We start from the raw sequence: 26447 nt of genomic DNA on the forward strand, positions 1-26447 counted from the left end.
TTTAAAACCTCACCAAGTCAACGACAATATGAGTTTCTGGCATGGCCCATTCTTCTGTCCACTGTCTGTACGTCATCATTACATATATTTTGCTTTTGACTTAAAGACCAATAAATGGAACAATTTAAGTCAAACATCATGAATTCATTCTTAGGATGTGCTCAGTAAAAATTGTGTCTAGAATGAATTCTTTGCAGTGGTGTGGCATACATAGTAATCAGGCAGAAGTCCTGTTGTTGACTTGTAGAACAGCTATGCAGATTTAATTTGGCAAAGTGTACTTAAGACAAGCACTAACAAAATTACATTCTTAAGTAACTTCTCTAGCAATTATGTGGCTTCGATGGCAATCAGATGGAAACCTGTTTTTTACTTTCTTTCCAGAACAGCTTATTGAGCTTTAATTAGACCTGCCAGAAATGTTCTTTATGGCATCCATTATCATCCCTCATATAGAGAAAATCACAGAGATGAGGAAGTATTATTGTGTTGATCATGTATTGGCCTTACATACTGACTTGTGCATTCCTCATGAAGGGCAAATCTCATGAGATTGCATTCTCTGCTGGAATCCAACAACAGTGGAAGACATTATTGTCAAATGTGTCTACATTCATCCAGTGAAACAGAAGTTTCTTTTATATAAACTCAGTAAAGAAATTATATTAATATACTTCCAGAGAAAATTACCAGACAATATTCTTGTTTCCAGAAATAATTGTTTTACCATTGTCTTTTATTTTATATACCTTTTACAGAATTTTAGCCCCTTTACAGTTTTGTAATTTATTATTACTTCATGTTTATGTTTTGTTGAAAGCTTTATCTTCCTTGAATTTTTTTTCTTCTTTTGTAGTTCTATATCTGTACTTTTTTACTACTTTTAACTGACACCATATAGCCAGTATTTTGTTGATGTGCTATTCAACTGTACATCTAATATTACTACTAATACAACTACATCCTCAATGAACATTGTGGCTTCTTTAATACCAGTGGCAGATATATAAGAACTGTGTGGAACTTGACTTCCTGGGGCTCCGAGTGGCCGAGTGGTCTAAAGTGCTGTCCGTTATGGATCACTGCCATCTCACCTCTGTCTGTGTGGGTTCAAGTCTCGGATTCGGCTAAAGTGGGAATGTGAGAAAGCTTGCCAGTAGCTTCTCGTGGGTTGGTGGTTCTTTCTGGGATTTTCCCAGGTTCTTCCTCCACCATTAATACTGGCCGCCATTTAATGCCTATCGTGTTCTGAAAAAGTTCGTTAAACCCTACAACAATAACAACTTGACTTCCCTAACAGTGGTGTGTCTCCCATATGAACACAGTGGAAAGCATTCTAGACTTGCTTGCTGAACAAACATATGGCATTTATGTTACATACATGTATCAGGGACTATTGGTAGCCAGTATAGGCTTAAAAGTTAGTTCTAAACAGGATCGAAGGTTGTTACTATTCTTTGGTCTTAAACAAAGTAACAGATAGAGCAAAAACCATCAGGTTTTGTAAAATTAAACTAATAATTTATTACCCTTGAATACGAAGTGAAAATTTAAAAAGAACTTACAGTATTGTGAAATAAATCCCAAATAGTCATAAAAGATATCACACAAGTAAAAAAAGTATAGAGTATTCTGAATGAATATGCTTATGTGCCAATAGTTTAAAATGTGCTAATGTGCCAGCAGTCTTGATGTATCATGATATAATCCTAAATTTCCTGGAATGAATTCACAATAATCCCAAAATAATGATTGAGTCCAAAAATATTGAGCACTTTGTAATTGCAGTGAACATTGAATAATTTAAATAAATCCTCACAGATATTATCTGAACCATATATATGCCAACCATTACACTTTTGACATAATCATTTTTTCACCAAATTATGGATTACGCTTACCTTTATATGGATTATGCTTTTCCAGTGCATTCAAAAAATAAAAATAAAGCAGTAAAAGGATTGTTTGTAATTTATATTATCATCTCTTTAATTCCACTTGTCATAAAAAATTGAGAATATTTTAAAAAGAATGATTGCTGCTTAAGAATAGTGGAAGAGCTAATTTGTCCATCATAGAGCTACATGTACTTTAAATTCCTAGTTTTATATTTAGAGCAATTACATGACCCATTTCCAAGAAAACAGACATGTTTCTTTAATTTGAAACTTTGCCTCGTAGATTCATTATAGCGATAATGAATTTAGGTAGTGGACCAGTCTGTACATTTAAAGATAATGGCACCACATATTAAGCAAAATGAATCTTTACAGGTTAGCTTGTAGGTGAAAATTCTAGGATCAGATGGGACTTTTAAAACTTCAAAACTTCAAAATGTATCCAGTTAGGAATAGGATAAATCAACACTACTTTAGAACATTTGTAAAGAAGAATATGTGAGTGATGCAATACAGCATTCAGATTGACAGACTCTGTGGACTTCATGATCATTTGGCAAAAGTGACAGACATGTAAATAAGTTAAAGTGAGTGTTAGAAATAAATAATTTGTCATTATGTTTTGTGTTTGCATTCTGGTTCTAATCCACATGGAATTTGCCCATTGGTGCCAAGTATTTTGACCTGCAGATCCAGATTAGTAGTAAAAATAAATCACATTTTTGATACAGTGTACTGTACAGTTGACATATTGTTTTTTTGAGATATGAACTAGGTAAGCATCACTATTATCAGATTATGACTGAAAAAAGTGCCCCAAAACTTACAACAACAAAATTCTGTTCCTAGCCAGAACAAACATTGCACAAAACAATTACTTTAGAAAATATATGGTGTCCCAACATATACAGTAAATATGGTACTTTTAGCCAAGTGAGTGATATTAGGCCCACTTAAGCTTCTTGTTCAATTTATTTGGAAATAATATAGTTGAGCCACATTAAAGCTGTTCATGCATGTAACACTGTTCTTCCATAGTGGCCTATGTGGTTAGAATATCTGCCTCAGATGTGGGAGGTTGCAGATTTGAACCCTGGCCAGGTTATACCAAGGACTTATAAAGCTGGTGCTGACACCTATCTCAATAGGTGCTCAGCATTAAGAGGTTAGTGCTGGGACTGGTCAGCCTGGTGTAAGGATACTGTGACTAGGTGGGACATGATGCTATATGTATGTGGCATGATGCCCCATTGCTAGAAATCACTATAAGCTGCCTCACTGCAGACATCATAGCGATGTGACTAAAAAATTGTTATAACTCTGTTAAAAATTCCATGTTTCACACACACACACACACACACACACTATTGTGCTTTTCAGAAGTGCTCCTGTTTGAAAAAGTTGACTTTCCTTATACAAGAGGGTACAACTTGCTTGTCTTTGGAAGGAAATAGTTTTTCCCTGTTCTAAAGAAAGTGATACCAGTTAAAAATACCAATCAGAAGATGGCTTATCTCTATTAATGACTCTGATCAACTTATTTTGATTCTCTGTTATTGTTTTGATTTGTTATGTTCCACAAGAACTAATTGTAGTACACAAGCAGATAATATTTTGCCTAGTGGTTAGAACATCCATCTTGGATGTGGGAGGTCATGGGTTTGATCCCTGGCAGAGTCATACCAAAGACTTACAAAAATGGTACTAAGAGCTGCCTTGCTTGGCGCTCTGCATAAGAGGTTAGTGTTGTGACTGGTCAGCCTTGTGTCAGGATAATGTGACTTATCAGGACATCACGCTACATGTCTGTAGCATGATACCCCAATGCTAGACATCACTATAAGCTGCCACACTGCAGACATCGTAGCGATATTACTATAATTTTTTTAAAGCTATGTTAAAAATCCAAATCATGCACACACACACACACACACACACACACACACACACACACACAAATAACACAATACTTTGCAGTATAATTTGGGTTTGCATTAATTACTATAACTAATTTGAAGTTGGTATTGTGAATTTCATATCAAGGAAAAACATACTAGAAGCATTCTTTCCTTTTTTATTAACAAATTTTACACATGTGTGTCATTCTATTTGTATAATTCCAAGTTTATTATATAATTTCAGCATGCAAAGAAAGGCAATTGAACCTGCGAGTATTTGAACAGGCTCGACAGGAGATGACCCTCAAGGCTTATTTTGCCTACTGGTTCAACTTGGTTCAGGTCATACGATCTACCAAACAGAACTCCAACCTCAGGATCCAACTACAGTAAGTATCTTGACCACATTCCTTGAATGATATTAGTTCAGTTGATGGTTCATCCATCAACTGAAAAAGAAAGTTAAACAAGATGTAAAGCTGAGATTTTGTTTTTAAAAAGAAAAGCTGGACAAATATTTAGCATTGTAATAAATTCTATGTATTATACATAAAACACTGAAGCTAAAACATAAGTGTTTCATATATAATTTTACCCATTTCTTGAAAACAAGGTGGTGGAACAGATTGTTTATATGATATCATTGTACCCACTTTTAGAAAACAGGATGGTGTAATATATTTTTATATGATAGATGGATAAATTTGTGTCATTTAATCATGTTTTGTATTTGTATTTATATTTTGTTATTATATTAATTTTTCAAATGATTATTGTGAAATAACTAGACGTGAATGTTCATTTAGGATATATTAAGCTACATATGAGAATAAGCACAGAATGAGGGAGCTTAAGATATGACTTATTGGAAGTTACCTTGCTCCTTGTGCTTTTGTGATAATCGATTTTGTTGAGCATACTTGGTTTCAGTGGAGTAATCAGTTAATCAGTTAAGATTCTTGTGGTCAGTTTTGGTAAAATTTAGTTAACACTAATCCCACTGTTTTGGACTTGAGAAAATTGGTCCTAGTATTGCCGAGATGTATGCTCAAATTTATCAGATGTCAAGAAGATGAGCCAGCAGAAACATTTAAATACCTTTGAAAGTTTAAGTGATCCCCAGCAATACTTGCTTCCATACTGTATACGTGAAAGCATAGAGGTCATGCTTATGACAGATCAGGAGATGAGGAGTTTTGAATTCAAATGAGGAGGATTTTGATCAACCTGATTTTTAGCATTCTAAGGACCAAAAAATGAAAACTATTGAACCTAATTTTTTATTCTTTATTCAGATATGCAAATCATCTCATCACATCAGTCCTTTCAGATTACCGTGGTGCCATCATACTCTACTTAATATGTGTAGCACAAGCAATTGTAGCGCTTAGTAAATAATTGGCTGGATTATGTAAATTGGAGTCCTCATCATTTTGGATCTCGACACTTAGGAGATTATGGATTGTTATGCTGGAATCAGCCAGAAGTTTCCTCAGAATAGAAAATGTCATTTCATTGGCAGCATTGGAATGTGGCAATGTTAGTATAACTCTACTGAATCCACCAAGTAATTTAAATTCTTTCCTGCCTGTGGTGAGATTCAGGTTGCTGACTGCCTTCTAAAACTGCTCAGAATTGGTGCTATCTGAGTCAAATTTCAGAAGTTCTTCTTAACATTGACTTTACATGAATGGCAGAATACATATTCATATTCCTTTGAAATTGATTCCAACCACTGAAATTCCAGTTTCCAACTATTTTATTTATTGTAGTATGGTATTTTGGTTGTCTACATTTTTGCATTTTAGCATTGGAAGAAAACGCACACTTAGTTACCATGACAGACTTTTAACAAAGACGCCACATAAACTCCTTAGTAATGATTAATCCATCCATAATCCATTAAGGTCTTGAATCATTTTCAAATTACTTATGATCACACATTGTATAATCCGTCTAAACAAACTTTATACATTAAAGCCAAACAGACCCTCCTGACATGTTATTTGTTTTATGCCCCTTGAGCTCTTTAACAATCCAAACACAATATAGTATTGTCTTTAATCCTTTCACAATTACATCTGATTACACATAGGATAATCCATCTCAGCAAACTTTAATCACTGAAACCAAACTGACCCTTTTGAAAGAATCCAAGTGATGTTAATTGTTTTATGCTGCTTGAGCTCTTTAGTAATCCAATCATAATGCATTAATATCTTTGATCTCTTCTGAACAAAATTGATCACATATAGCATAATCCAGTGATTACATTTATTTTATCATATATTGAATTAGCAATTAAAGTGTTGTGCTTGAGGGCCTAATCCATTTCACAATCATGCTGTCACAGGAAGTTTTGGCAACATAGTTCATTGGAAGTAAGGTGTAGAAAAAATGGAAATATTACTGTTTCAGAATTTGTTTTTAATAATAATGTTTAGTAGGTAGGAGATATCACTGAGTGACAGGAGGAATGGGAGACACCAACCATTTTTGGAGGAGAACCATCACATCCATGAAGTTCATTTGCATGCCCTAGTAATTTGACAAATTGAGTGGTGGGAGTGATTGAATGCAGTTAAGAATTTGAACAGTAACTCCTTAATGCAAACTTGGCAATATACAAAACTACTTTAAGATTGTAAAAAGCATGATTTCTGTTCATCATTTATATATTTTATTCTTTTAAAAATTGCAATTCGAAATTAAAATTTGAATACTGCAAATTCATGTTTATATCATTTTTCATGTGTTTGCAAAGTGACATTTTGTCAGCTTCTGAAATTATGAATTGTAAAAGGGGTTTTATTGTTTCCACAAAAGGATAAAATTTGTCAGATCTTGAAATTTTTGGCTTGTAGTAACCATTTAACGTTTTTCAGTTGTGAGAAATATACAAGATAGTGTATTCATAGCAATCATGACAAAATTTTAAGATAGTGTATTCATAGTATTACACGTTAACATCTTCTATTCCAGTGTTTTCCGAGCTTGGTTGTCATACACAAGACGTACTTCCCGTCTGAGACATCTACAGTGGACATTTACAAAGCGTGTAAACATGAGCATTGTCAAGAGTACATGGTACACAATGAAAACACGCAGTCAGTACTGCCAGGAACTAACAGCCATGGCAGAAAATATTCACAAAGAGAAGAATGAGAAACTGATGCGACAGGTTCTTACCCACTGGCGAAAGCAGTTAAATCTCGTCATTGCAGGGGAGTTCTACCAGAAATTGCTAGCCGTTAGAACATGTAAAAGATGGTACAGTTTTGTATTGCGTCGAAAACAGGAGCGTCAGAGGGACCAGGAGCAGCTGGATAAAGCAATTCAGCACTGTAACAAGAAGTTATGGTAAGCACTCATACAGCTAGTAAGACAAATGTTGAGAATAAAAATGGTCCTGGCAAAATGACTAAGTTCATTTTTATCTTTAATATTTGTGTCTCTAATAAGCAAAATAAAAAAGATTTTAAAAATTGTCCATGGTACTGATGAATGATAAAAAACTGCTTCGCACTGATTTATCATAGGCTTTTTGTACGGTGAGTTCATACAGTGTCTGTTAAGGTATTCACTAGTGATCAATGAATGTGTATTGCAAAGCTGAAAATTATATTACTATTTCCCTGTTATGTCTTTAATTTTGTCACTTGTTCAATGATTATAATGCAGTATAAATCACATCAGTTACGTTTATATATAAGAAAATATTCAGGTCTACCAATTGGTTATACAGTCTTTCAGTTATTTATACCAATGTGATGCAGCATACATACTATACTCTGTTCTTCTTAATGTCTATTAAAGACAATTCTTTGATTTTAACTTGTATAAATTGTATCAATCTCTGAACATTTACGGTGACTATTAGGGATCAGACCACTAATTCATTTTTCATCGACATTAGTGTTTACCATTGAGAAAATAGAATTGTGCACTCGATGGCCTAGTACACTACAGATCTATTCTTGACTGAAGTAAGACAGTCTCTCTGAGCAATGAAAATTATTCCTTCGTGGCATTTTCTCATGATACATGTCATAAGATTTGCTCCAAGTAAGCACAAGATAATTTGAGCCTGCTCGAAAAATTGAAATCACTGTTCGTAAACACAACAGTCATCTCATAAGATGAACTTCATAATGATGTAGCTCTTTTAAGTAACTAATATTGTCTAAGTTGTTATTATTTCTCACACGAGCAATAGTTCTTTGATAATTAGCGACACTGAGGAAATCTGGATACTGATCTGCCTATAAATAACATGGAAATGATAGAGAAAGCTTCCTTAAAAAGTAGGACAGCACCCATAAAATTCTCTTTCAATGACACATTAGGTTATACTACCAAGTTTGTTATTTTAGCACATACCTAATGATAACTCTTGTTTTATATTCACTTGATCTATGGATATATCCACCTATTCCCATAAAAGTGAAGATGTATTTTTTTAATTAATACAAATTTCGCACAAAAATGTCCTGTTTTCAACCCTTTTAAGTTTTGTTTTTCAAAATAAATGCATGACAAAGCATTTTAGAAAGACGATTTGTATATTCACATCGTTATGGTTACGAGATCGAGGTCTAGTAGAAAAGTTCTATCGATAAGGCCTTTTCCAGAATGCAGCTTATGACAGTCATTACAAATCTGGTGCAGGTTTGGGATGATTAGATTTTAATATAAAAATCACCTGCTTGCAACAAATGGACTTATTGTATTATATTTGTATATAAATAGACCATTACAGATAGTTTTTATCATTTTGGCAGTAGTTGTACCAGCTTTATACAAGATTAATGGGTTGCCGGTACTTTCCAAATAGAGATAAAACCACTTTTTAAATTTCTGAAAACAACAATGCTAATATTTCAATAAATATAACAATTTTATGAACAAGATTATACAGTTCACAACATATAGTTATTGACTGAAATAAGTGCAAACTTTCTGAACAATTTTAAGTGTGTGTTTTGCATCATTTTTTTATATATGAAAAAAGCAGAGTAATGATAAAAGCTACTGTAATCATCAGTTTTATGCTGGGTAGGCAGGAGATAATTTTAGCATTCCAGAAAGAAAAAGAAACAAATTGTATGCATGCTCAGACAGAATCAATGAGTTGAAAGCACTGATTCAAGTGTTATAAAAAACAATAAACAAGAAAAATTAAATGCTGATATTACACTGTATGGCTTGATCACCAGTTATTAAGTACAGTATCCAATGTTTCTCCACTTTGAACTGGTACCATGCTCAATTAATAATTATTGATCCAATTCCATTTATGTGACATGGTGACAGAGAACTGTTTTCCATTTCTTGTAAATAAAGGCCCTTACTTTGTGATAAAAATTGAATCATGTCTATGGAAACAAAATGGACACCAACCTACATGTTCTGTGTTGTGGCATTGTTTGACCCTAAAGTAGCTAAAACGTTTTTTTGTCTCCAAAGAATTAAATACTCCAATATTTCACCAACAGCTCTCTTGATGCCACAGATATTGGCATGCAGTGGTCTATAAAGTGTTGGAAACCAGGTTCTGTTCCAAGATGCACAGTTCTTGGATTCACACTAATGTCTGAAAAATATTGTCAAATTGTCAACCAAAACTACATGACAATTGTGCTTCATATTTGCAAGCCATATCTCGTTTTCTTTGTTAAATGTCCTTTATTTAGAATACTTATCAGTTTTATTTAAAATGGAGTAAGGGATTCTCCAACCCATTTTGAATTCTAGAGTAGTCTCTTTGAAACTGGATTACCCAGAGGAAACCACTTGCCTTGAATAATTAACCTTTAACAGGAACCCAAAATTTACCATGTAACTACACAAAGGCAGACAGAGTGCATTATTGATGCCTTGTCCAGTTTCCCCCCATCTTTGTACTAAAATCAAAGTGTAGAAAAGATTTATATCTAGTTCAACATCTTTTTGTTGATAAGACAGTGCTGATTGAATCAACAGGTTCAGTTACTTACAGGCAACATTCAAACATACATATAGTTATATGAACAGCATCAGATGTGATTTTACTACTTAAATATATGACTGGATTTGGGTAGTTATCTGCTCTTCATTGTAATCTTGCTGATTGTTCATTTGATTATTTCCTTTGAGGAATGTATCATTCTCAGGCCTATGGAATGCTTTCTACTCCCAGTTAATAAGAATAGTGTTTATTTCTAATACTATTCATTTTAGAAATACAGGTTGTATGGCCTTGAAAAATGTGAAGGGACATAACTCAGATGTTAATCCTAAGGAAAAATGAGTGATTATCTCTCTTGATATTGTTTTGATTGCTTCTGTGTAGAATCGTTTCAATATAAAATGGTTGCAAAAGCTGATTGCTTAATTAAATATTTTATTTCAAATATTTTTACGATTTTTTTTATGAATTAATATTGCATGGTTTTAGAGAGATCATAAAAAGGAATACAATTATCAGTATTTCGCTAGTAATATTTATTGCTTTGATGCTGTTTAATTGATTGTATTTCTGTAACCCACAAAGCCATCAGTTTAATACATTGATTAATTATCACAACTCCTAATTGTAGCTAATGTAATTTCCTGCACTTGTTTATATGAACTACTTAAAAAAATTAGTCTCATTCAGTCGGCAGGTATTCAGTGCATGGCATGATGAAATTTTGGTCAAGCATCAGATCCAGCGACACAGTCAGCGGCTAGAGAGGAAGTATGCTCAGCACTGGAAGTGGAAAGTTGACTTAGCTCACACTGCTGCCTGTGTTGTAAGTATCTGTGATTAATGTCATGTCACTATCTTCTTCCAAACCCAATATATCCAGTGGTTTCAGAGATGCAGCTTAAATAAATAAATTCCTTTGTATGAGAGCCTCAAGGTAGATTAGTTTTTAGCTAATTGTGTTACCTTCTTTAAATAAGATCATTATAGTCAGGGTCCCGTGTGGCCAAGTGGTCTAAAGTGGTCACCTTTACCAATCACTGCCATCTCACCTGTAACCATGTGGGTTCAAGTCTCAGGCTCAGCTAATGTGGGTATGTGATAAAGCTGCCAGTAGCTCCCATGGATCAGTGATTCATACCTGGATTTTCCTAGGTTCTTCCTCCACCAATTACACTAGTCACCATGTTTAACCTATCTTGCAACGTGAAATGGTGTTAAACCCCAAATTATCAATTTTCGTTTATTTTGATGCCTATTTATCATGTATCTCTTTGTGAAAGGTTCCATTACTCTCTGGTCAAATTATCCTTAATCACTTCCAGCAATTGCAGAACTTCATTGGATCTGTTTATTGGGATTATTGGTTTATCCAGACCTATGTGCATGTTCCAGGAATGTGCCGATTTGGCATAACCCAGACTGTTTATCTGATCCTTTATGCTTGTTATGACCACAAGGAGTCCAGACAAAATTATTTTGTCATGTCACATAGCAGCATAGTTAAACGACCTGATATGAGTCTTCGAGATTACTCATTATGTACAGTTGCCAGTATTGTTAGCCACATTACTATCATATATCTAGACATAATATTATTCTAGGCTAGATTAATAGAATCCATCAACCCAGAGGTCAGAATTTATTCGCAGGAATGGAGCTTTGCAGAGTTTCTGCCCAGAAATTTAGATCCCAAGGTTGTGGTTTCCCTATCCTTCAACAGTGCATATATGGGATTATTTGTTTGCCTTTTCTTACTGGGAAACAGCATTGGGGAGAAAAGATGGCATATCATCAGTATGGATATAGTTTTGGAATACAGAATAGTTTGTTAAAGTATTTATGTCATTGAAGGAACATAAAAAAAGTAAAGTTTACATCAAAATATTTGTTCTAATCAAGGATTGTTGTTTGTATGCCCTCAGGATTTATTGTTTCACTAAAATCAAGGATTTCAAATTATAAAAGTCAGATTGCCCCGTGCGGGCTGACTGGAAAATTGAACTTGCCTTTGGAAAAATTCAGCTTGCTCCATAAATGGTCAGGAGAAAATGGTTTCTAAAAGCTAGATTTGCACAGGATTGCAGACTACAATTAATCCCATCATAAATTCCATTTGCATCCCCTACAGAAAGCTCCTCAATGTTCATGAGCTGTGTTTTAATCTGTCCATCACACACATATGTAGTATAATCTGTCCATCACACAGATATGTAGTATAATCTGTCCATCACACAGATATGTAGTATAATCTGTCCATCACACACAAATGTAGTGTAAACTGTCCATCACACACACAAATGTAGTATAATCTGTCCATCACACACAAATGTAGTATAATCTGTCCATCACACATATATGTAGTATAATCTGTCCATCACACAGATATGTAGTATAATCTGTCCATCACACAGATATGTAGTATAATCTGTCCATCACACACAAATGTAGTATAATCTGTCCATCACACACATATGTAATGTAATCTGTCCATCACACACAAATGTAGTGTAATCTGGCCATCCCACACAAATGTAGTGTAAACTGTCCATCACTCACAAATGTAGTATAATCTGTCCATCACACACATGTGTAGTGTAATCTGTCCATACATACAAATGTAGTGTAATCTGGCCATCCCACACAAATGTAGTGTAAACTGTCCATCACACACAAATCTAGTGTAAACTGTTCATCACACACACAAATATAGTGTAAACTGTCCATCACACACAAATGTAGTGTAAACTGTCCATCACACACAAATCTTGTGTAAACTGTCCATCACACACACAAATGTAGTGTAATCTGTCAACTTTTCACTGAATGTTGAATCTGTACTCCATCAGTGAATACAAAATAAAACTTGCTCTCTGATAAGTCTCAGACAGCATCACTCTTGATAATACAAGAGACAGACTTTACAAACCTTTGCTTAAATCATGGCATCTGATAGGGTCTTTCCTAAAGGTGCGAGTCCCAATGGAAAACAGATTTGCTATCTGCTTTTTACCTTTAGCAGTTTTGAGATATTTTTGCAGTGGCTGCAGAACATTAATTCAGTTGCTGAGTTGTGTTCTAGCTATGGATACTCATTAGACAGTGATGACTGAAATTTTCTTGTACATAGTTTGCTTATTTTTCCATAAAACTGGTTCATTAGAGCTAGAAACTTCATCCATTTTCATTTTTTTGCCTAAATAAGACAGCAGACTCATTTCATCAGCTACATTGAAAATAATGAAAGCTAGACTCTTTGTAATGAGTAATTTATACTCGTAACTGAAAAATTTAACACTGATTTTATCGGTATAATTCACCATTATTATCTAGTCACCTTGAAATCACTGACATGCATCACAATGTTTGGCATAACATCTTTTGAGATTGAGAACTCTAATTTTTATCTATTTAATCATTTGCCAAGCAGTATTTATGTGTTGGTCTCCTGTTAATTCCACATAAACAACAGATCATCATGTAGGTGTTACAATTTCAGTTTTTCAATCATGCTTTGAATGAAATCCTGGCCATTAATCCATAGTGATGAGTGCCTTTTATTTCCAAAAACACCTGTCCATGAAATCTCAAGTTATATTATTAACAATTATGCCTTACCTAAAGACAGTGACATGCACCAAAAAAATCTTTAAGCTCATCAACTAACAAAATGCGTGAAGCTAGGTTAGGGACCTGAACGTCGGCTAATTCCATATATGTACAAATGTTATAATTAAAATGTTAACTGATAAATTAGAATAGCAATATTTATTCCTTATTTGTCAGAACTGGATTCAGTTAGTAACACTAACAAACCCCAAATCAACTTTTTGGACTTGCCTTGGGCAAGTTACTTGGGAATTGAGCTTGCCCATGTCAAATTTGAGCTTATCCCTGGTGTTGGGCAAGTTCATTTATAAAGCCCTGCTAAAATGTATCACATGTATATTAAGTTGCAGATTTTAGTGAATTTTATGGAGAAAAACATAAATAAAAAGAAAAATTACTGTTATAACTTCGATCCAAAAGTTTTCTTTCCAATTTCTGTTAACTAGGAGGTAGAAGTTCTTCTCAAGAGATGTTGGCAGATGTGGCACATGGCCTACATAAAGAGCAAAACAGTGAAGCAAGTGGAAGCATATGAGTCCAGACAGCTTCTGTCTCAGGTATATCATTACTGGTACTTAATACTTTCCATAACCTAATGATAAGGGTAGTACAGAGCTTATGACCCAAGAATTAAATCTTGGATGTAAAATGTGGCATCATGATCAACATAAATGAAATTTGTTACATTAATGGAAGGTGTTTTAAACAAAGAGCAATAGAAAATAAATTGAAGAAAGAAAATAAAAATGTGGTTACACTCATAAGTCTGTCTTAATGAAACTTTTATAGATTTTATAATTTAATTTATGGAGACCTTTTATTAGTGGGGTAGCTGTAATAAAGTACTCAAGATAAAAATCAAAGAAGTTACAATACAGCTGTATGATTTAGCTGTATTTCCAATTAGCTGCAGAAGGTTTTAGATATTCAAATGTCAATTGATACACCATAAACAGAAATTTCAGACAGGTGAAGCTATTTTAGTGAATCATCAGCATTGTGTTTGACTGGAAATATATTTCATGTTTCATGGCATTCATACTACAACTGAAAATACATAAAATCAAGTGAAGTAATCATTTATGTGTATTTTGCTAGACATGTTTCAACAACTCAGAATAATAGGTGTGTGCAGAATCTCTTATCATTTGCATGGATTAATTAAAAAATATATTAACTGATCTAAACTATAAAATTAAAGAAGATACTTTATTGTTATAGCAAAAATAGAATACATGGATCAGTAACATGTTTGTTACTGCAGTAATAAATTATTCTGCAATCAAGTTTTGATTCCTTATTATTAGTTTCCTTCTTAATTAGGCATAGAAGCTATGTTTGGTTATAATTAGTTATGACAAACATCATGTTAAGAATGAAATGGTTGCTGTTCTTGCAGGTATTTAATGCATGGAGAAACTTGAGCATCAAGAAGCCTCTAAGAAAAGCCTCACAGATCCCCCTTCCCACAACTCCTAGCTCCCCTTTCAAGACACCTGGGTGGGGTTCAAGCAGCCCCATATCTGATAAATCTAGCACAGATAACCACTCTCCAACCATCAGTGGGCATTCATTTCAAACAGCCTTGCCTATTCCCAGTCTTCGAGGACCTCAGATTGCTGTCAGTGCCAGGCGGAATATTCGACCTTCCAATCTGCCTTGTGGGTCCAATGTTCCAGGAAGAAGAACTTGAAAATATCGTGTAGTTTGGACCATAGTGAACATTCAAAAGGGAATACTTGACTGCACTGTAAAAAAGTAGGAAGTATGCATCCTCATGCATCCATGAATGGTACATATTATTGAATCAAAACATCCAAAGAAAGTGGTCTCCTAATCCGTTTGCAAAACATATGTTCAAATTGGAGAATTAGAAGTAGAAAGGATTACTATAATAGCAAGATTTGGGAAAGACTGAAATATTTATTGATATATGTCAAGACCTTACCATTGAATTTGTGACTTGGTACAGCCACTCATTCTGACTTTGTGATTAAGACTTGTTTAGACTTTTATTATGCCACCCCGAGCCCCATATTGAATTTTTATTATATGATGCATTAGTTTTTGTGTTCTTGTGCTGATCGCCATGGCAACAGTATTTAGAATAGAGGTAAAAGAAGACATCAAAATTTTCTAGCCTTATCCATATATATTATTTACTAAATTTAAAATGCAGATACAAATGTATTTTTAATTTTGTTTTTTGATGCCATTATGCTGTACATTAAGTTGATAAAAAATGATACAAACTTTCTCTAAGTCTTAAGTCCATACCAATCATCCAAACAAGGGTGGGGGAGTATTTCGACTTCAAAAATGTATTTACTTGTCCCTTGGGGTGGGGTGGGGGGTCAGTACACATGACCTAAGATAGTTACATAATACAGAATTATCAGTTGTCTGTCTTCAGACACTTGTTTATGGACAAAATGTTTAATTTTGCCAAAATCTTATTTTCTTACCTGGTAATATTATGACATCATTTTAAGAGAAATTTATTTATGTGTTTATGTTTGCAGATACAAATGCAACCCTGCATTGATAAGGCAGACAAACAAAAATTCACTTTCAGAAGATTGGGAAAAGCTTGCTTGTAATTGGAAATAGCATTGACAAATTACATGTTACTGTATGATTCAAAATAATAAAAATTGGGTAAACCACATTTCACTATTTATTGGATAGATGACACTAATATAACAAATAACATTTGTTTAAATCTAAATTACTCAGTATGGTAAAAAGGTCTCAATTGTTAAGGTATTAGAAACCTGTCGCTCTTTATTAAAGGAGATCGGCATTACAATGAAAATATTCAGCCTGAAGAATTGCTTGATGCCTTCCTTATTTGATAATACTAAAATACAAACCCAGTCACCTACACAGGAAAACATTTCATCAGGTATTTTAAGAAAACAAGAATAGTACTGAAATACTAATGTTTTGCATTAATAATCTATCAAATAAAGTCCAGCCCTAATGCAACATTACGACTGATCATGAACCAGCCAATAATCTTTATTAAAGCTGGCTTAAACATTCTAATTCAACACAACAAAGCATAATAATTTTTGTTTTTTAAATGCATATCTCTTTGTTTCATTTAACGCCAAAGAATTAGATGTTGCACTTCATGTACTTTACCTATGCAAATTAGGCTGATGGGCTTTCCAACAGCAGTGCTCAAAAGAACTTGCAACACAAAATCACCAAATTATTGTCAATCAGTTTCTGAATCGTTGGAGTGGAGGTTATTTATCTCTTTACCTTTTAGATGCTTTCATGACTCAATAAATTGTCTTATTGACTGTATAAACTACACAGTGGCTGATATTTTATGCAAACATTAAGAACAACTGCTTGCTGTTTATACAAGTTGCACATTATGGGCATATATCATGTAAAAAAAGATTTTTTCTTTTTCTCATAAGTTTGCTAGAAATAACATGACCATATTTGGGAGCTAAGGAGCAAACATCATCATTCTTTTTGCATGACATATCTGTGTTCTGGCAGGTATAAAGTCAACAATGAATATCCCCAACTTTCAAGTCGACTTAAAATTCGGTTAATTGCAGTTTCATTACAAAATTAGAGCCACCATTAAGTGTGCAATAAAAGTAAACAAATGAATTTTCTATTTTAAAAATGATTCTGCTGTTTTCTTCTGCATGACGAATGACCATCTGACCAACTAAGCTTATTATTACTATTGAATCTTGGGTGGCATTAACACCAAATTTTTTAGTGTTCATATATCCTGTCATTGAGGATAATTCAGTGCATATATGTTCAAAATCAGTGTTGTAATGATATGAAGAAAAGTCGACTTCAAACCTGCCAACCCTTTATGATTTGACCACAAGTCTTACTGAAATTATCCTTAACTTGTTTATTTATGGAATAACTGCAAAAAGTGAAGTAATATAACTGCATATCAAATCTGGAAATTTACCAGTACAGGTTTTCTTTGATCCAGATTTTCATATTAGGTTCAGTAGATTTGGTCAGGGAACCAGACTTCCTTTACAGAAGTAATTAGGATGCTTTAATCTACACATTTCATTTAAAGTAGCTACTTGATCAAGCTTTTGCTTATAGCATTTTCTAGACATGTCTTCCAACAAACAAAAGCACATTAAAGGCAAAAGGGACAATATGTCTCCTTAAAAGTTCAAATGATCAGCATAGATGTATATTAAGGAATAATCATATAGTTGCAAAAAGAGCAGGAATGGCAGTAGTTATGTTTGCAGGATATCATGCATCAATTAAAATATCTTATAGCAGGATACATGATTGTTGTCACTATATGTGAAATAAACATGGACGAAAACCCCAAAGATTACCTCAAGTTGAGAGATCTAGCATGAAGCCATTGTATGTGTGCTTTTCCAAGTCATGTTTACATTTAAAAAAAGTCATTATAAATATAAATCTGTATGAAATATACATAAATGTGTCATAAAGCCCATGCTTATCATCAGGTAAATAAATTTGTGTTTATAAATAAAAACTTTGTATCAAGTTGTTAAGAACTAAAAATACACAGTTTAAATTAGATAATGCAGCATCACCAATTCTGAGCAGGAGCCAACCTATGTAAGTATTTGAATATTTGACTGTGATCAACTGTTTTTACCTTTCTTTATACATTTTTATTTCCATTATTTTTGTGTACTGATTTACACAGATGACAATACTATATATTTATTTAATCTAGCACACTAATTTATAAAAGTTGTGTCACTTTATTGTATAGATGTAAAAAAAAGAGTTCCTTTTTAGCAGTTCCATGACATCAAATGCTGCATCCATGAAATATTTCCTTTTTTCATTAAAGCCATTTGGATAATGCACATGCAAATTACAAAAGTGTGTATGCGTGTGTTTAGGATTTTTAACATTGCTTTAATAATTTTAGTCAAGTCGCTATGATGCCTGCAGTGTAGCAGTATATAGTGATGCCTAGCATCATGTCCCACCCAGTCACATTATCCATACACCAAGCTGACCAGTCTTAATATCCTCTTAATGCTAAGTGCCAAGGAAGTTAGCTGCTAGTGCCATTTTTATAAGTCTTTGGTATGACTCACCTGGGGTTTGAACCCCTGTCCTCCCACATTGGAGGCAGATGCTCTAACCACTTAGGCCACTGGTGCAAATCAGTCATCCAGATTTTCAAATTTTTTTATATACCTAAAACTTTGTTAGTTTTTTTTTAATGATGCCAATTTAAATGGGATTAAAACAGAATGTGTAAACTTTGATAAAATTTTCAACATTATCAGTTTTCGTACATTTATATGGATTTGAATTACTGAGTCTCAGCAAATTGGCTGAATCAGATGCAGATGGACCTCAATAGTCCCAACATGTATGGTATGCTTTTATTAAAAGCCCATCAGTGTAGATTTTGTATGTAGTGTACAAAGGTTGTATAGAGCTGCACAGTTCTGTTGCATTGTATGATTTATATTTTGACCAATGTAAGTTCAAGATTTGGAACAATGCTAATGGTGGCAAAGGTCATTGTAAAGGTCATCCTTTATCATAGGATTTCTGGAATATATTGTAACCATGTATCAGTACTTACTGTCTAGGTAGTTAAAAAGTAGTAAGTTTGCTTGTTTATCCATATACAATTATTCATAATGCAAGTTTTTTAATATTTATTATGAAATTGTAAGTTAAACATTTATTTATTATTTCATTTGTCATTATTGTAAATGATAAGCTATTTATAAGCTGTTCCTTGCCAGGAAATATGTTTGCAAACTTGGATTATAACAATAGTCATTTTTGTTATCTCACTTTATTTATTTCAGGCTACAAATTTCACAAGATCAAAATATCTATTTTCAATAGGAGATGGCTGATTTTTCTAATCCTGTTATGTCCACAATGCCCCTGAGCTTACCAACACAGAAGCTTTACCTACCTCAGAATTCCTCAACTCTCTCCACTTGTCAAAACTGTAATTTGATTGTATCCAATCTGTATCAAAGCTATCTCTTGTATCCTTTAAATATATGGATCAGCTCCAGTTGATGATGCAATAAATGTATTTCTTGTATTAAGTAAAGAAGTGTGTGGTGTGTATGTACAGTTTATAAACATGGGGCCCATGCTTGACTAGATTTCTTCATCAGATGGAGATTTTGCATCATCTTGCATACAATACTTCAGACAATATCAATATTTTTTTTATAAGAGACAGAGGTAGTAAAAAAGATGCAAAATTACCATTTAGGTTCAAAACTTGGAAATGTTGTTTTCTTTAAGAAAGAAAAGAAGAAATTCCTTAAATTGGAGAAAATGCAAACAATTTCTTCAGAGATAGGGCAAGCGTCTTATCAGGATGATTTAAAATAGTTTGCATTCTTTTTATTCCTGATGCCTGCAGAATGAAAAATGTATAACTAACAACTTTGCAGTAGGAGAGGTATTTAAAAATCTTGCAGTAGGAGAGGTATTTAAAAATCTTGCAGTAGGAGAGGTATTTAAAAATCTTGCAAATGAGTAAGAAGGTGTGATATGTTTGGATTGGCTGGACCATTATCATTCAAGATTCGATATCTGTCTTCATCAATCTTCAGATCTTCTGTTTAAAAAATATTCAAAATTTTTTGTGTCAGACTGTTTTCAAACCTGATTCAATTGCAATCAACTTAGTCTTAATAATTTAATTTATTCATATTCATTGTTTGTAAATTTTTTTGGTACAGGTTATTTATTTTCATACTATATAAGAAATCACAGTGTGCCAATTTTTCTGTCATGTCTTCATGCATTACTTAATTAGACAAAATGTTTTTGAAACGCTGCTACCAGTTTTCGTCAGTTCATGCATAATACCAGGAAATCATAAAAGTGGGTTAACATATAGAAATTTTTTGTTCGTATTGTGAAGACTTCTTACAATCAAAATGTGAGCCATACTACAACATTAATAAAAAGAAGTCCCAAATTTTTTAATCTAGGACAGTAGCCATTACAGATTTTATCCAAAATTATGCTCTAAATCATGTCATTTGTCCAGTGTATTACTGGTTTATGTGATGAATGATGCAACTATTTTGTTAACTTGTTTTGGATGGATTAATGCTGTAAACATTGGAGTGAGTGTGGCATCATCAGTGTTATTGTATCCAACAGCATTCCAAGTATAACATCTTTTAATTGACATAGATTTAATGATTGTGAATTTTTGGTTTGCTTGTTTATTTTGTTTTTTTACTCCATTCAAATGGGAATTTTTTGCCACTGAGCTGACAGTCTAGTCCAGTAACCAATGCTTCAACCAAATTTCAGTTGTTACTTGGTTTTTGTTTTCAATCAACACTCTCATCCATGCCTTACGTGTCCAGTGTTTAAATACACAGACATTGAGTGTGATTATAGTAAAAATCACATGGTAACCAAGTTTTGGTTTGTATTCAAGTGAGAATTTGGCTCGCAAAATTGGATAATTTGTCAAAGAGGTAATTTGACAGTAGTCTAGGTGACACTAAATGTTTAAGTAGAAACAGGTCATTGAAAGTTAAGTCATGACATTTTGCATGACTCAGTGGAAAATTATTTTTAATAAACTTAAAATCTAACAGATGTGGTTTAGATGATGTTGGTGGGAGATGGGCACTTTCAACTGGCATGCCCTCATTTCATTAAACTCATAACTATATAGTAGACACATTTTTATTATCTGTTCATAGGATATATTTCCTAAATGGAATATTGCAAGACTGATACTAATTATTTTGCCATTGTAGCAATATCAATTTATGGTACAATGATACATTTCAGCATCCCATTATCAAATATCTAATAATTACTTTTCTCTCTTAGCAAAAACAATAGTAACTTTTCAAAAGGAAAGTCCTTTGTGATTGGTTCATATAAAAAATTGTTCAAACCAGACTAGTTCTTAAGTTTGATGATCACCTGCCCTGACCCTGTTCCTAACAGCAGTTACCAAAACTGAAACTGAATATCTTATGCATAATTTGCCCATATTTTTTGTTTTTTATTTCAAATTACATCAAACCTATTTTTATTGTGTTTCAGCATGCAGCTCCCAGATGCTTTTCCATTCATTACATGTAGCTACACTTTTTTATATATTGGAGTAGATGTTATAAACATGTCAACTTTTTGAATTCTTTGTAAAACTGTTTTTATTTGAAGAAAAAACAAAACAAAGGTAATTTATCATTCTGTTCTGTCCAGAATATCATAGGTATATTGAATACATGTGACATGTGCATACCCATATTTAGGTATTGTGTTTATTTAATAATGTTGCCTACCATAATTTTTTGCAACAACTTGTACTTTGAAAGAAGAATTACAAAATTTCTATTGCTCTTATTCTTTTAAGATACACCAAGATTTTCATAATTAGGAATACTATTTATAATAGAACACACACTATGGTATCACATTTTGTTTATTAAAAATGTTTGTTTAGTGAACCAAATTATCAAGTTCCATAAATCTTTGATTTTTTTCAGTCTTCATTTATAATTTCTATCAGACCACATGTTAACATTATAAGCAACTACCAGTTCATTCTGTCCATGTATAAGTCATTAAAAATTGCATAGTGCTTATTTATTTAGCAAATGCCCCTTTAGTGAAATTGGAGTTTGTGTTTTGGAATCACAAATGTTAATAAATTGATTTTAGTATTTTTCATTGCTTTAGACGTTCACATCACTTCCTGAAAAATCATTCCTTAAATGTTTTTTATTTTGTTATTAAATTTTTAGCATATTTTTGTTTAATCAAAAATACCTTTTTATATGAATCAAGTGGTAAATATTTGTTCAGATCATTAAAAAATACTAGAAAGGAGGCCCTCAATTATTATTCAGATAGGTCATTCATTCTTTCTCACTGATCACATTGGTGTCAATGTCCTTATCGCTTTTTATAATTTGAGTTCATTAATATTTAATTTCCACTATTTAGGTTGGCACTAGAATTTCTCCAATTAGTCTCCAAATTTTACTTGTGAAATAATGATGTGTTCAGTTACTTAGTGTACCAAAAAAGGGCTACACATTGGAATGTTCTTTTCCAGCTTTGGCTCCTTTTTCAGTTTTAGTCATTAGCAACTATTTTCTCATAATTCCACTTTTTTAAGTGTTTCTTTTAACAATTTTAAAAGTATTATTTTTTTGCTAAATCATGCATGTTTATTTGCCAAGAAATTTAATCCCTTGCATCATTTATACAGCCTACATAGATTCATTACACCAGATGTTAGTAATTTTAAAGCAAAATTTCTGTATATAGCACAAAAAACCCTAAATTTTAAATCACAAGACACATTATTTTTTAATTAATTCCCATCTTAAAATTTTGTGACAGGTGCCAACATAAATATTTATATCTATTTCACCCAATTTAGTTTTTCTTATATTTCTGTATTAGTATTTTAAGTTGTTGCAAATGAAAACCATTTTTATACCATTTCATGTTTTTTTTAACAAATTTTGGTGTTGTAAGAAAACAAAACATAATTGGAGATTAAAATACCACCTCATTTCAAAATACAAAGCAATTACTGTTAAGTAAACGGGCTCCAAATAATATTTAATGATCTATTTTGTATATTAAATGAAGAACTGTTTTGTACACGTGTCTTGTATATGTAATCTAAAATGATATTATGCAATACCATTATCTGTGATACTGAACATAATACCAAATATATGTAGTTGGTTCAATCAAACATTGGTGCTTTTATCAGTTTAATAAATATTTCTTCAGCCTTTGAAGATTTTCTCATCTTTTCTACATGAAATTACCATGTATATACTAAAGTACAAATATTGTCCTTGATGTTACTGATAAAGTGTTGTGTTTCTTTTTCAATCAACTGTTCATAGCCAATGTCTGTTCCTCCTTTTACACAAGTTTGTTATATTACTACTCTTTAACCACTTGGAAGATTGCTAAGAAACTTAGTACACATTTATCACAAGGTCTAGATAAAAATCGTGCTTATGAGACGCCAAATATGGCCACCACAGCAGCCATTTTGAAAATATTAGTGCTGGTCTTCCTGAAAGGATGGTTATATCAACAAGGGGTTTTCACTGAAAGGTGTCTATGTTGTCTAGTTGGTCCTGAAAATGGTGCTGATCTGGTATCTAGTATGGTTGCCATTGCAGCCGTCTTAAAAATATTGTTATTGCTACTCTTAAACAGAAAATTATATTGACATGATAATGGTGTTTTTACCAGAAGACCTTTTATGAAGTCTACCTGGTCGTAAATGAAAGTTGTTTTCCTCAGACATCCAGTATGGGTATCGCAGAAACCATGCTAAAAAAATAGTTATTTCTTCTTCTCCTGAATGGATGGTCTTATCAACATGGGGTTTTCACTAAAAGCCTTATTATATCCATTAGGTCCTCAGTGAAAATGGTGCTGATCTGATGCCGAATATGACCACAACAACCATCCTGAAAATCTTGCTATCTCTACTCCTTCTGAATGGAAAGGCATATTAGCACAGAAATTTCACTAGAAGGCTTCTAATAATGTTTAGTTGGTTGTAAATAAAAATACTGCTGCCCAGTCATCCATTATGGGCACTACAGTGACCAGCTTGTAAATCTTGTTATCAATACTCCACCTGAATGAATGGTTGTACCAACATGCGATTTTCACTAAAAGACTTATGATGATATCTAGATGGTAATCAATGAAATCGTGCTGATCATGACAGCCATTTTGTTATTGTTGCTTCTGAATGGAAATAATATGAGCATGGGGTTATCACTGCAAGTCATATTTTCTTATTGTGCAGGTCTGATATCCAATATGGCCACCACATCATTCATCCTGAAAATCTTGTGGTCACTCTTCCTAGATGGAAAGTCGTATCAACTTTAGGTTTTCATCAGAAGACTCAACTGATATCATAGTTGGTACCAAAATGAAATGGGAGCCAATCTGACATCAAGTATTTATTGGTTACTGCATTTGTATGGGAAAATAGGAACGAGTTTTTTCGGAATATATACTGCACAAACATGGGAGTGCTGTATATCCAACTGACAAAACGAGTTCATATTTTCCCATACAAATGCAGTAACCTTTTTATTATATGCTCATTTTCTTATTCTACCTAAGGCTTAATTATGTAAACAAAAATAACTATAAGAAACAAAGTAACTGAATGTATGCCACATTCCAAACTAAATACACAAGTGCAGATTATCATTACACAACAACGACATTATCAATGTGCACATAACTCCACCCAGATAAATCTGAGCTTAGTTGCGCACTAAGCATAGTTTTTGAAAGAAAATGGCATTTTGGTATACTTAAAATTGAATCTGGAGTCATAATGTGAATGAATGTGCATTGCAAAAACTTTTCCATTTGATCTGGAATAAATAGGTTTTGGTAATTTTGTTGATTCTACGAAATTTCGTGATCATGGACTGATTTATCTGTGCCAATTCTACATGAAGTACATCGGATTTCAACAGTGTGTTGACATCTGCAAGTGTATTTCTGTTCTGTCTTTGAATGTTTGAAATCATAATGTGGGAAAAATATGAAGTCTTTCAATTGCAATTATCAAAAAGACACCATGGAATATAATGTTTATTTCATTTTGAGTGCAGTAAGGAGGAAGTAATTACACTTGGAACATAGTCAAAATTACAGTACAATTTCAAAATGTGTAATTAAACTTGAGAACCCATAACATAGCTCATGTTATTTGGATTTGCAGAACTAAGAAAGTACATTTTGAGGAAATTCAGGATGTACAACTAAGTATGTTTTGCCGAAATTATTACCAGCTAAAGAAGACAGTTTATGCCATGTCACTTGCATGTTATTTGTAAGGACCCTGTCTCGCTAGCCCAAATCCAAACATTGTATCAAAAAAGTTTGCAAAATATGGTAAAGCAGCTTGTACATGGCAGTCCAAGAAACATCTTTAGTTTATTCAGTTGGTTTACTTCTTCTGTAGACAAATATAATAAACCAAAAATGCTGGCATCTGCATCCATTGTTTACAATAGTAGTTCTTTTATTCATGCGAGTGCAATCTGAATTGCACATGAGTTCAATATCTTAAAATACTGCACGTTTATGACAATGTAAAGTTAATGGAGAAAAAATATGAGCATGCCATATAATAAAGTTACAACACAGGATGTCAAATGAACACCGTTTTTATTTCATTCCAACTTGCATCATTCCTTGACAGCCATCTTGAAAATCTTGTTATTGATATGCCAAGTCATATCAACATTTTGGTTTCACCAGATGGCTAATTATGATATACAGGTTGTCCTGAACGATAATTGTGCCAACATGAATCAAAATACAACTGCTACAATGAATGTATTGAAATTCTTATCACCAACTCTCCTGAATAGAAGGAAGGTCACAACGAGTTTTGTTTAGTCCTGTCATTATGCCACCCTACTGCAAATAAAAGGAGGCAAACTCTTTTGCTGCAGTATGTCTGTGAGTCCTTATTTCAAGACTTAACAAGTTTTAGAATTATAACACAAAAATTATTAAACCAAGGCACATGCAAGGTTACAAACTTTATAATAGTTATAAGCAGATGAAATGACAAGATTTGCTTGATTAAGCAAGAACCTCATGAGATACACAAATGAAATATGGCAGGCATATATATATTTATAACTACACAATTTACTTAGATTTTCAGGAATATTTTTTCAAGCCTGACTTGGCTAGAACTCAGCATAACAATGGCTGGCCTCTATGTTCAACCACACCCTATAATAAATCAAATCTTTTAACTTCACTGAGTAATAGCCTTGCTTGGCAAAATGGATTCTCAGCAGCAGGGGGGGCGAATCGGACATTTTGTCCAATCGTTATTTTGCTTAATTATTACTTTCTGCACTCAACGATCTAGTGTCGTCAGCGCCTGGTAAAAAAAAAACGACGTCGTCGTCGAGGGGATCGTCCGGACGTCATTTGGTTTAATTAACACCTTCTGCGCGTCGATCCCCAGCGTCGTCAGCGTCCGGTAAGCACGTCGACGACCGCGTCGATGTCATTGCCCCCCCTGCTGCT

General features: G+C 33.2%; 1 protein-coding gene across 1 annotated transcript in view; it reads left to right on the forward strand.

Moving 5' to 3' along the window:
* The window catches only part of LOC149781771 (uncharacterized), a 211428-nt gene extending 188288 nt beyond the window's left edge, over positions 1–23140 (forward strand). Inside the window, exons 31-35 of the mRNA XM_089935925.1 lie at positions 4041–4185; positions 6779–7156; positions 10434–10569; positions 13799–13909; positions 14752–23140. Of these exons, the coding sequence (XP_089792051.1) occupies positions 4041–4185; positions 6779–7156; positions 10434–10569; positions 13799–13909; positions 14752–15045 (1064 nt within the window). The 3' untranslated portion in view covers positions 15046–23140. The remainder of the gene's footprint in view (positions 1–4040; positions 4186–6778; positions 7157–10433; positions 10570–13798; positions 13910–14751) is intronic.
* The last annotated feature ends 3307 nt before the right edge of the window (positions 23141–26447 follow it).

This window comes from Sinohyriopsis cumingii, chromosome 15 (assembly GCF_028554795.1).
Source record: "Sinohyriopsis cumingii isolate HCF-2022 chromosome 15, ASM2855479v2, whole genome shotgun sequence".
In the NCBI taxonomy this organism is placed as follows: domain Eukaryota; kingdom Metazoa; phylum Mollusca; class Bivalvia; order Unionida; family Unionidae; genus Sinohyriopsis; species Sinohyriopsis cumingii.